Genomic DNA, 12,898 nt, shown 5'->3' on the forward strand with positions numbered 1-12,898 from the left:
TTACGTGAAATTAATATTTTTCTTAATAAACACATACAAATACACAAAATTAAATATATACTTAATAATTCCTAATATATTACATAAACACAAATATAAATTATAACATAAGCATAAAATAACATATTATCACTTGATAATTAAATAATCTTTAATACTAATCAATCTTTTTCGGTAAACAATTTTTGAATGCCTAAAACTAATTATTGAGATGTTCAATTTTATTAGTTTATACATTCTCACTTTGTTTGGCAGTTTATTTATGAAAACCAAAACATGCTCGGAACATTTCGTCCAAATTGTTTTTTTTTAGGTTACAGTTTATCCTTTACTCGAATGATATGTACATGCGAACAATAAGTATATATTGTAATGTGAGTTGGAAAATAATTTTTTCAATAATAACATAAATTTAGAAGTATTCATTTTTTATTAGTTTTGGTGGGCAAAGCCCAAGTTCAAAAAGGGTTGAATTAGAACCGATTTGCCTCCACAGTAAATTTTTTTAATTTGCTATTGTTAAGATAGTGGAAATAAAATTTTTATGGTTTAAGATAGTAGATTTAATTTGAATGCATATTTGCTATATTGACTAACTAAAGAAAAAAAAAAAAACCTCGTCAAATTGACTAACTAAAGAAGAAACCTCGTCCTCACTCCTCATGTAAGTGACGTCTAAGAAAAATAAATGAATGGTTGAGAGTAAACATGACCATTCTTGGGACTATTCTAAGTTATCGGCTTGATGTGGAAAGAGGCCTTAACACTAAAATAATTTAGTCAAAAGAGGTCAGCATCAATGTTTACATAAGATGATAGAGTGAAGATTACACCAAATAAATGTTAAATGGTTGCCTTTTTTAAAAAAAAATAATAATAAGGGGTGGAAAAAAAAATTTTATTATCATTTTTGTCCTCTTCAAAATTTGAACCCGATACTAATCGAATAAAATTATTTAAAAAACTATTCAGTCACACCTCGACACTGAATGATTACTTACTAAAAACTAGAATAAATAAATATTTTCACCCTTTTTACTTAGGCCTTTTAACTTTCACAATCTTTGATATTTAAGAAAGACTTGTCATAACGTCAATTTAACTATATAACTCTTTTAAGTCTAAAAGACAACTCGCATTTTTAATCAATAGAGGTGGAACTAATAATTTTATTTGAATTTTAAAAAAGTTAAAGACTTAGAGTGTAATTAATCACTACAAGGGGTCGGGTTACAGTGCAACTGTGGTACCGTGGCACAATTACACCAGCCGTTGGATCCACTTAAATGAGTCGGATCCACTTAAATGGGTAAAAATCCAACGATTGGGTATAACTGTGACACGGTACCACAATTGCATCACAGTTTTATCCCACCATAAGTGCATGTGGGGGCGAGGTGGGGGCGATGCGTTGACGAAGAGATGTGGATCCCTTCATTCAAAGTCATCTCGCTGTAAAGTGGTTTTGATCAAACCAGCCTTAGCCCTCAAGCCAATTATTAGCCTTTTCTTTTTAAAAGAGATCAGATTTAGGCATCTCTTCGGAGAAGAAGAGAAAACTAATGGCTCAATCATATCCCATGGTTAGTGGAGATGGTGCTCACAGCTACGCTAAAAACTCAACCCTCCAGGTACAATTCTTCAGCCTTGAAATTGAAATGAATTGATATCTATGAGATTCAAGGTTTCTAATTCTTTTTGGTATTGTATTTTTTTTTATCAGTAGTATTATTATTATTTTGAAATCTCAGAGTAATAATGCTTCATATTTTAAATCTTGTTAGGAAAATTAATGATGAATGTTAATTTAGATGGTGGACTACATGCACTGTAATTATTACTTTCGAAATTCATTTACTCTTTACACTCATATTTAAAATTTGTAAATTAAAATTTTACACTCGGCACCCTCCATAATTCTAAACAGAGCCGTATTTCTAAATTGTACAATTTAAAAAATGACCCATTGCCTCTTTTTCTTACCCTTTTGCTCTCTCTAACGTATATTACTTCTCCAATGGTCTAACAAAATTACTGGCAAATTACTTGAGAAATGAGAATAAAATGATCTACTCATGTCATATAGCAAACAATTTGTCTTTACTAGTTAAGCATTAGAGCCATCCGATTGCCCTGATTCTTTTGAGTATTGCTCGTAAGTAATCTCATCACAAACACCACCAAACTCACAAATTGCTCGTCAGCTTTACTAATTTCCAATCATTTTCCAAAAATAAAAGTACCTTTACGATGGATCTATTGATGGACATGGTTTGTTAAAACGTGATTTTGTCCTAATGGTCTGTAGAAGAACATGTTGGCAAGGTGGATAAGGATAAAATTGTCTCTTAATATTTTTGTGTTCCTTTCCTATTACTTAAGATGTGAGTCTAATAGTAATTTGGTATAAGGGTATTTATATAATAAATATATTAGTTAAATTTAGTTAGAATGTCCAATTTAGTTAGAGAGGAAGAATTACGGGCACATTCAGAGCTGGAATTATGTTATGTCGAAAAATAGTTTGTAAAAAGAATGAGAGCCACACTACTGCACTCTCTATTTGTCTAACAAAATTAACCTCTCTTCTTTGGCATTTACAAATTTGTCCTTTGTAAAGATGAGGAGTGAAACCTCATGTTGTTTGACTAAACTAATCGAAATTTCACTTATATTTTAAAGTACATCCAAACTCTCTGAATATCAAATTTTTGCTGATCTTGCAATTTTACTCTTAATGATTGTTTGGTATTGATAATATGAGTACCTTTAGTTATTTAATTAATTGAATTATTCTCCAAAAAGTAGTATACATATCTATTTTACATTTAATTTTTCAATTAATTCTAAAAATTTTTAAAAATTAATTAGAAAATTATGAGAAAGCCCTTATTTTTCTGATAATTTTAGATTTAATTTTTCAGTTAAGTAGCAACTAACAAAGGTAAAATGGTAAGATTAAAAAAAAAGACATTCAGTATATGTTTTACAACATTAGGAGATTAGTATAATCGAACAACATGAAACTTATTTAATTAGACCTACATTGTTTTCTCAGTGTTTTTCCCCAATACAAGCTCTTTAAGAATTTGATTAAATCAAAAAGCATAAACCAAATTCGCGTATCTTCTTTATTAGTTTTGGATATGGATAAAAGAGAAAGAGAAACTAAAAGTTGAGATGGGTAACTTGACTGGCATATTTTAATGTCACAAGAACACATATGCAGCACTTTTCTCAAGCAATAAGAAGTGTCCACCAAAAAGGGTTTTAGTAGGTTCTTGGAGGGGTGCAATTATCCAACCCAAAAATTATGGGTTGTTTGAGCCCATTTCTCTTGCCCAAACGAAAGCCCATTTCTATGAATAATTTACGTTGATGCCCTTATTATTATATTATTTCTGTATATGTACCTTAGGTCTGCATTTTCTTCACTTTAGCCCCAATTGACTCGATTGATTTAATGGCTACAGAGACGAGTTGTGGATGCTGCTAAGGAGCTGATCTATGAAGCAATATCTGATAAGCTTGACTTGAAACTCCTGAAATTTGATGCTTCCAATACATTTCAAATAGCAGATTTGGGCTGCTCCATTGGACCTAACACTTTCATTGCTGTGCAAAACATCATTGAAGCTGTAGAGCTGAAGCTCTTGCAACCTGATCACCAAAACATTTCATCTATAGAATTTCAAGTGTTATTCAATGATCATTACGACAATGATTTTAACACACTCTTTAAATCCCTTCCTCACTCAAGAAAATACTTTGCTGCCGGTGTGCCGGGTTCTTTTCACAACCGCTTGTTCCCCAAGGCAACTCTGCATTTTGTACATTCTTCCTACTCCCTGCATTGGCTCTCCAAGGTTCCAAAAGAACTTGTAGATCAAAATTCTCCTCTATGGAATAAGGAAAGTGCTCGGCGCCGGAGATTTGTAAAAGAAGTCGCTGAGGCATATTCCGGTCAGTTCAAGAATGACATGGAGTCCTTTTTGAATGCCAGAGCACAAGAACTTGTGCCCGGAGGCTTGATGGTCATTACAATACATGCTATACCAGATGGGATTCCTTTTTCTCAGACTGGCCCCGGTGTATTAGCTGATGTTTTGGGATCATGCCTCGTGGACTTGGCAAAAATGGTAAGAATCAATAGATCACCACAAATATTTATTTTTTTGGGGGGAATTGTTTTTACCACTTAAGTTTCTTGTAAATTTTAAAACCATTTCGTCATAAGAAAAATGCATGGTTTAAGGGTAAATATGATTTCATAACAAATAAATTAATTATTTTAAATTCGTACTAGTCTCAAATAATTTACTTGTAAGTGAAAAATGTCATACACTATCAACCGTGTATTTTCTCTATTACTACTTTAACACCAAAGAAGAAATAAGATCTTCAAAATCTGCAACAGATCTAAGTAGTAAAAATAACATTTGAAGACAATAATGAAAGTGTCATTGCCCATATTTTTATAAATTTTAATTATAAATTAAACATATGATTTTGTTTTTGCAGGGAGTATTTAGTGAGGAAAAAGTAGATTCATTCAACTCGCCTACACACACAACAACCCCTAAAGAGTTAAAGGCAATCATCCAAAGAAATGAAAATTTCACCATTGAGAGAATGGAAAAATTGAATCGTCCTGTGGGGCATATAAAATTCTCAGCTAAAATTTACACTTTAGGAGTAAGAGCTGTGTTTGAGGGACTCATCAAGGAGCATTTTGGTGAGGAACTTGTGGAGCAGATTTTCAACTATTTCAGAACAAAAGCTGAAGAGAATGCATCCATCATTGAGAACACACATAACATGATTGATTTGTTCCTCCTACTCAAGCGCACCATATAATTAAAGCTCATCATGACTAGCTTTATTATGGTTTCAGAATTTGATCTCATAAACTTCAATTGTGTTTTTTGGATTATTATTGCTCTTCACTGTGAGTTATTCCCAGAAGAATCAATTCATGTTTTTGTATTTCAATGTTATTTGATCTCATAGCTAAAGATGTGAGGTTGTTATATAAGACTATCATGTTTGATACTCATTCAAACATAATTCTGAATTGTTAGACTAGGAAACAAGTTTTGGATTTTCTATATATCATATAAATTTTTTTGTATTCAAATAATAAGAATCCAACTCAAATTTTTGTATTGTGTCTATGGTATGTTTACTAATTGTTAATCGGATTGGCTATAATTGAAATGATAAATGAGAATTAGAATAAATTATTTATTTAACATGCAAGAATTAGAATCAGAATGAGTTGCATTCTCATTTAAATGTTTACTTATCTTGAAATCTAATAAATTGTTTCAAGTTAATAAAATGTCCTTAGTTAAACATTGTCATGATTTTTATTAATATTACTTATTATAATAATTGCAATTATTATTATTAAAAAATTATTCTTATTCATAATTAGTGCAAATAACAATTACTATAATATTAAAATAATAATATTAATAATAATATCAACAACAACAACAACAATAATAATAACAATTATATTAATCGACGATTGGTTATTTCAATTAACGATTAGAGACGCAAGGGCAGCAACAACTAGCAGTAGTGATCAGTGGCAACAACAACCGGCACCATAATTAGATGATCGATGATTGCTGTTAATTTCAATTACTGACAGTTGCTTGATTTTGGATAATTTTTTTTATTTTTCTAATATTTTGAATGAGGATAAAATTGGAATTATAAAATTTTGGGGGTATTTTGGTCAGTCCAAGAGATAGAAACTTGATTCTAAATCTCTCGTGAAAACCAAGTTCTCATTCCTTATTCTCAAATTGGTGTAGGGCTCACAATACTCATTCTTCTTATGACATCCACTTTAACAAATAAACAATAATATTAATACTGACTCCCTCATTCCAAAAAGTAAACGATAAACTATTTTTTGAAAATCATTTTCGAATAGTAAATCAAACGGGCTAAGCCTTTTTTATTAACTTTTACATGGGTTTCTGCAATGAGAAGTTCAGTGTGGAGCTATTGGCACCCCACAATATTTCCTTAAATAACCCTGCTCTCGTCCTTCTCACTAACCCCTAAAAGAACATTTAAGAAACAAAATTTGTCTAAGTAAAAAAAAACAAAAAAACAAAATTTGTCCATAACGAGTGACATCATGTATTATTCAGCCAAAAGATGGAAGTAAACAAACAAAATTTGTCATGGGCCTGTAAGCAAAATTCAAAGGAGAAGCACCACAACCATCTTCCTTGTGAGCAACGGTGCTGTCATGTAACGGGTGAGGATTTTTTATTTAATTTTTATATCAATTATTAAACTAAAACAAAGATTGTCTTCCTCAAAGAAATCAAAAACTTTCTCATGAGTCTGTAATTGATTCAACTATAATAGATGTTTCATTACTTCATCGCTCAATCTATTGGAGGCATAGAAAGTTCTTGTGATATAATTTTAACGAAGGTTAATAGTGTAAATGTAAAATAGTGGAATTTTATAAAAACGTTTGAGGGGTGCTAATAGCACCGCTCAAATGTTAAATATAGGTAGCAATATTTGATCATTTATTATATCTCACCAGCCTCTATTTTTAAGTTAACTCTATTAGAAATTTTAAATTAATTTTTATATCTCAAAATACCCCATTAAATCTCGAATTTACCGTTATTATAATTTTTATCTTGTTTCCAAGCACCCACCATATAAAACTTATAAAATCTATTTTAAAAAGGAAAGAAAGCTCTCATAATCACTATAATCTCTCTCTCTCTCTCTTTTTAAAGATTTTATCCATTGTTGCCATAATTATAATATATATATATATATATATATATGATACTTCTTCATTATCCTCTATTGAGTACTTTAAATTAATTTTTTCTATGATTACAAAAGTGGAGTATACAATATTTGAGAAAAAATAATAATTTAACAAGTTAAAAGAAATTAAGGTTTAAGAAATTAAATTAGCTAAATTAAATATTAATAGAAATTATCATGTGGGTGTACTTAAAACATGTTTACCCTTTTAAGTCATTTCATATAAGGATGAAATAGATATTAGTATAAAAGTGATTAGTGGGGGCATGTAAGATATAATTAAAGGGTCAAATATCAACTCTTAAATATGCACTTGGGGTTTTTTATTTCTTAAAGTACCTTCAGTTTAATTAATAAAATGCCCATTCATATATTAATAAATCTAACTAAATTCTCATAAAGTTTTATTCAAATATATTTTTTTAAAAATTGCATACAAGTTCTAAAATATTAAATTTATCTTAAATTTCTTTTATTCTTATTATATAATTTCTATCTTCATAACTTTAAACTCTTATATTTGGAGGGCTGTTGATGGTCCAACACTTAAAATATAATTAGAAAATTCCATATTATCTTTTTTAAAAATTATGATTTAAGTTTTTTTTTTCACGTTAATATAACGTTTTAAGTTTTTGACTACTAAGGTCGCTTTAATATAAATTTTATTTGACTGTTTTATGATTATAAAGTATAAAAATATTCATAAAATTATTTAACTTCAATTTTTTAAAATTTTATATGAAATTGAAAGTTTCTAAATGATTTATCAGTGCTACTTTACTAGTATTTTTTTTATTACTATCGATCAAAAGAGAAAACAAGGGCGGGAAAACTAGGATGTTTACTAGGCTGAACTAAAATTATTTTTAATCAATGTATTTTTGGTACATATTATTTTAAAAAAATAATAAAATTCAAATCTCAACTATCTAAGAAATCACTAATACAAAAAGTAAGTACATCATATCTTGAACCCAACACGAAATTAGTAAACACTTAATTAAGATAATTATGAAAAAAAGGAACAACAAAAAATGCTCATGAATAAAAACATCAAATTAAATCATAATATTATATTAAAAAGTGATATTGTGATGATTAATATGCGAATTATACCTTCAATTTCAAGAAGAAAAGTAATAAAATTTTAGCATTTAATGCTGAAATATTTTTCTAATTTTTTTGTCATTAAATTTGAGCTTAAAGAGTGAGGTGAGACGCTAACATAGAAAGAGATGAATTAAGATTGAAATGGACAAATGAAAAAGCACAAACAAAGATTATATAAAATCTATATATATTTTCGCCACATCTAACAAGTGATTTAAAGATAATTTTGAGGAAGAAATTTATTATCTTTTTATATGCGGAAGTCTTTTGTCAACGCCACACTGACACTGAAAGCATTGGATCATCAAATCTAATTACCCAATTTTCGATACCAAATGATACAAAGAAATTAAAGGCATGAAACACGCCTTCTCAATTAATCTTATTTCTTTTCAATCTTCCAATGTGTTGACCGTTAAAAGTTGAAATTTTTTTAATGAATGGGCAATTTTTTTCAATGTTTACACAATTAGTAAAAGATAATTATATGGTACGATAGAATTCTATTCATATTCGGATATGTGTATGCGTGTGTGTAATAACAGTTACATATATTACTCTTAGTTACAGGGACATAATAAGGCATAATCCTTAAGATAATCATGAAGCAAGAATTAACCGAACATGAGAGATAAAATAAACTCATATTATATGTTTTTAACTATTTTATCTCTCTGGCATGATTGACGAATTTGAAAATGATTATGAGCGTGTACAATTTTTATTGAGCGAGAGTAACGAAACATGGTTCGTCAGTTTATTTTAAGTTTTTATATGTTTCTTTTTATCAAATATAACTGCTTGAAAATTATTTTATCAAGTGCCACTCATTCCTTTTTTATGCCAAAGAAGTTTTTCTTGCTAAAGTGAATTATGAGATGATGACGTAATAAATTCACTTAAAACTTATAAAAATTTATTATTCTTTGAAAGAATGACAAATCAAATACCACATTATTTTAGAAAAAAAAACGAATTGGAATAAAATTTGGGATATAGAGCATTTATTTATTTTTAATAATATTTGAAATTTCCGTTTGATATTCGCGGCCAAACATGTGTTAGAATAATATATTGCAGGTCATTTTAGTTGTTGAAAGGTTTTTTCATAGTACTGTAAGGCATATTTCTTCTCATACTCAAAAAGTACTTTTTGAAGTACATTATTGCAAGTCAACCGTATTATATATATGTATAGGCGATGACCTGTTTTTGCTGCTTATGCTAGTAACACTATATATAGATTTAGAATTTTCAATCAAAGTATTGCAATGTACATTTTGCGGAAAGGTCATTCACTAGAGTAACTGATATACCCATTAATTTCTTGATTTGGTTAATTATGAGTTTACATGGCTTTTAATGCTTTGTGGTCTTTTTTAAAATTTTACAAACAATTGCTGTTTCTGGAGTTTTTGGAGCTTTGTGAGTAAATAATTCTATTTTCTATATGCTGAAATACACAAGAAGAGCAAATCAACAAGGCGATTAAGGTAACTATGGTCATTATGCTTTTTGTATGTTCATAACATATTTTTCATTGTGGAAATGGGGTTTGATTTCATTTTCTTGATAAATTAGCGGGCTTGATCAATCAAAATGGCGCACTCGAACTCGGAAGAAATGAGAGATATTGCAAGAGTTAATCCAGTGATAGAGGAGATGGAACTGGAGCAGATACAAGAGCAAGAAGAGGACACGAAGAGGATTCCACCATGGACAAAACACATGACAATAAGAGGACTTATTGTTAGCTTAGCAATTGGCATCAATGTCTCTGCCGCTCTCCTTGCCTTCGTATTTGTCAGAACATGGATTAAGTTGCTTCACAAAGCTGGAATTGTATCAACTCCATTCACTCGACAAGAAAATACTATAATTCAAACTTGTGCAACGGCTTGTTACAGTATTGCTGTTGGAGGTTTGTACATTTTTTTTCCCTAATTTTTTGGCTACTCTCCTTAATTCTAATGTGTTTACTTTTGGGTTTAATCACAGGAGGTTTTGGGTCTTATCTGTTGGGTTTGAACAGGAAGACATATCTACAAGCAGGAGTTGACACGCCTGGAAATAATCCTAATAGCACCAAGGAACCTGAGATTGGTTGGATGACTGGCTTTCTCTTTGTTACCTGCTTTGTTGGGCTTCTAGCACTTGTGCCTCTTAGAAAGGTATCATTTTGTTACTTCGTTATTTAATCCTTAAACAAAATAGCTACTTCTTTATTGGCTTGTCTGCGGAATTTCCAGGACTAGTTGGCCTGGGGAATACTTAGCTAAATTTTTTTCGGAAAGGCAAATTAAAAGAAGAGTGCAATTTGGTTTATAATAGCTTTATAAATGATATTTAATTGCTTATTTATTCTTATCTATAAGTCCCAATCATACATTTTCAAAAAGTCGGCACAAAAATCAGAACAGCGCTCAATCTCGTATTGATTTGTTGCAGATTATGGTCATAGACTACAAGTTGACTTACCCAAGCGGAACAGCTACTGCAGTTCTTATTAACGGGTTTCATTCTTCTAAAGGGAACAAGATGGCAAAGTATATACTTCAATCGAGCTACCATCTTCAATTCATGTTTTCTCAAGATCAAAACCGAATTGGTTTTTTAGCATAAAGACCACTTATACAGGTTTTGATTCTTTATGCAGGAAGCAAGTTCGTGGGTTCATGAAACATTTTTCTTTTAGTTTCCTGTGGGCTTTTTTTCAATGGTTCTTTACAGGAGGAGATCTTTGCGGATTTGTTCAGTTTCCTACATTTGGATTGAAAGCTTGGAAGAACTCGTAAGTGCTCAATATCTGATTTCCCTTTCGCATTGGCCTAGCCTGAGATTAATCTTTTTGTTATCATTGATTAAAGAAATTGTATTTTGCAGATTTTACTTTGATTTCAGTATGACTTACATCGGTGCGGGGATGATCTGTTCACATCTTGTAAACTTGTCATTGCTTCTCGGTGCCGTGCTTTCTTGGGGAATAATGTGGCCCCTCATATCTGGGCTCAAAGGCGAATGGTTTCCTAAGACTTTACCTGAGAGCAGCATGAAGAGTCTAAACGGTTACAAGGTATGGGATGGTCAAATACAATTATAATATATATTTTAAATTTTCTCTCTAATTTATTGTAAATTATTATGATGATTGTTGATTTCATTACGAACTTTCTTAGATGACGTTGTAAGAATGTCCTTACCTAAATTTTTTTCCTTTAGCAGAAACAGATATTATCTGTGGGTGTGGGCTAATTTAATTGGTAAATCTTATTGGATTACAAACAAGACGTTTCGAGTTATTACCTTAGAAATAGAGTGTAATAATGATCTCAAAATTAAGTCCTAATTTATCCAATATTATGGCTTGCCACATGGGCTGCAGGTTTTTGTTTCTATTGCTCTGATCCTAGGAGATGGCCTTTACAATTTCCTCAAGGTTGCCTATTTCACTGGCAAAAACATCCAAGCTGCCAGAACCAGGAATAACAATATCAACACAAGTAATATTTACATCTTGAGGCCACTATATCTCAAAATTTAGGCACTTCAATTTTTTCTAAATCTGAATTCATTTTCCTTTCAATGCAGCTTCAGATAACCAGAATAGTCAGTCTCTACATGATCTCCAAAGAAATGAAATCTTCATAAGAGAGAGCATCCCATTGTGGTTAGCATGTGTAGGATACATAATCTTCTCCATTATATCAATCATCATAATCCCTCTCATGTTCCTGCAGCTTAAATGGTACTTCGTTGTTGTTGCTTACCTTCTAGCACCGATACTTAGCTTTTGCAACGCTTATGGTGCTGGTCTTACTGACATGAACATGGCCTATAACTACGGCAAAGTAGCTCTCTTTGTTCTTGCTGCATTGTCCGGGAAAGAAAATGGCGTGGTTGCCGGACTTGTGGGCTGTGGTTTGATTAAATCCATTGTTTCTATTTCTTCCGATTTGATGCATGATTTCAAAACTGGCCATCTCACTCTCACTTCCCCTAGATCAATGCTTCTTAGCCAAGCAATTGGGACAGCCATAGGTTGCGTTGTTGCTCCACTTTCATTCTTTCTCTTCTACAGGGCTTTTGATGTTGGGAACCCAGATAGAGAATACAAAGCTCCTTATGCTATTGTGTACCGGAACATGCAATTCTCGGTGTTCAAGGCTTCTCCGCGTTGCCTCGGCATTGCTTGCAGCTTTGTTATGGGTTTTTTGCATTCGCCATAGCAGCTAATTTGTTAAGAGATCTTTCTCCTAAGAAAATTGGGAAATGGATTCCTCTTCCAATGGCTATGGCTGTGCCTTTTCTAGTAGGAGCCTACTTTGCAATTGATATGTGTGTGGGGAGCTTGATTGTGTTTGTGTGGCAAAAGCTAAACAAAAAGAAAGCTGATTTAATGATTCCTGCAGTTGCTTCCGGCTTGATATGTGGTGATGGATTATGGATTCTTCCTTCATCGATCCTTGCTCTGGCAAAGATTCGTCCGCCAATCTGCATGAAGTTCTTGGCATCCTAATTGATTCTCATTTTAAGAGTTGTTTATAACATTGAACTGAGCCTATAAAATAATTTCCGGCTGCAAAGTACAGGAATGTTAGAGCTGCCTATTCTTCAATAATAGATAACATAAATCATTTGGAATATCTATATTCGAGCTGCTTCATGGTTGTATATATCCTGGCGAGCAGAAAATATTGAGATCCCCGCGCCCCCAATAAATCAATTTTTGTTTCCTCCCCTATTATGATTGATTAATTCAAAATATATCGTGTTAAATTTGTGCTAGATGAACATACGAATGATGCAGTGTATATGCCTGTCCTATCGCGCTATGCTCCCGAGTGTTTTTCCCTTGTTTGTAATTGTTCGGCTTACATGCATGATGATCAATTATGCATTGCCAACATTTGACAAGGAATTCATCATAACATGAATAGAATCATCAATATTTATTTTCTGGAATTTG

General features: G+C 31.4%; 1 protein-coding gene and 1 pseudogene across 1 annotated transcript; both read left to right on the forward strand.

Moving 5' to 3' along the window:
* Positions 1-1,462: 1,462 nt before the first annotated feature.
* Positions 1,463-5,035, forward strand: LOC102617547 (loganic acid O-methyltransferase-like). Its single transcript, XM_006471040.3, has 3 exons — positions 1,463-1,631; positions 3,474-4,139; positions 4,522-5,035. The coding sequence occupies exons 1-3, from the start codon at positions 1,563-1,565 to the stop codon at positions 4,855-4,857; spliced, it is 1,071 nt and encodes a 356-aa protein (XP_006471103.2). The 5' UTR covers positions 1,463-1,562; the 3' UTR covers positions 4,858-5,035.
* Positions 5,036-9,520: 4,485 nt separating this feature from the next.
* On the forward strand, positions 9,521-12,654 carry LOC102625876 (metal-nicotianamine transporter YSL3-like; annotated as a pseudogene).
* Positions 12,655-12,898: the final 244 nt, after the last annotated feature.

This window comes from Citrus sinensis, chromosome 5, assembly GCF_022201045.2.
Source record: "Citrus sinensis cultivar Valencia sweet orange chromosome 5, DVS_A1.0, whole genome shotgun sequence".
Classification (NCBI taxonomy): Eukaryota; Viridiplantae; Streptophyta; class Magnoliopsida; order Sapindales; family Rutaceae; genus Citrus; species Citrus sinensis.

Bases quoted from the DNA above. Each gene is read 5' to 3' on its own strand.
- LOC102617547 (XM_006471040.3), top strand. From the start codon at position 1,563: ATGGCTCAATCATATCCCATGGTTAGTGGAGATGGTGCTCACAGCTAC. The intron at 1,632-3,473 runs GTACAATTCTTC...TAATGGCTACAG, and splicing joins CTAAAAACTCAACCCTCCAG to AGACGAGTTGTGGATGCTGC. The intron at 4,140-4,521 runs GTAAGAATCAAT...TTGTTTTTGCAG, and splicing joins TCGTGGACTTGGCAAAAATG to GGAGTATTTAGTGAGGAAAA.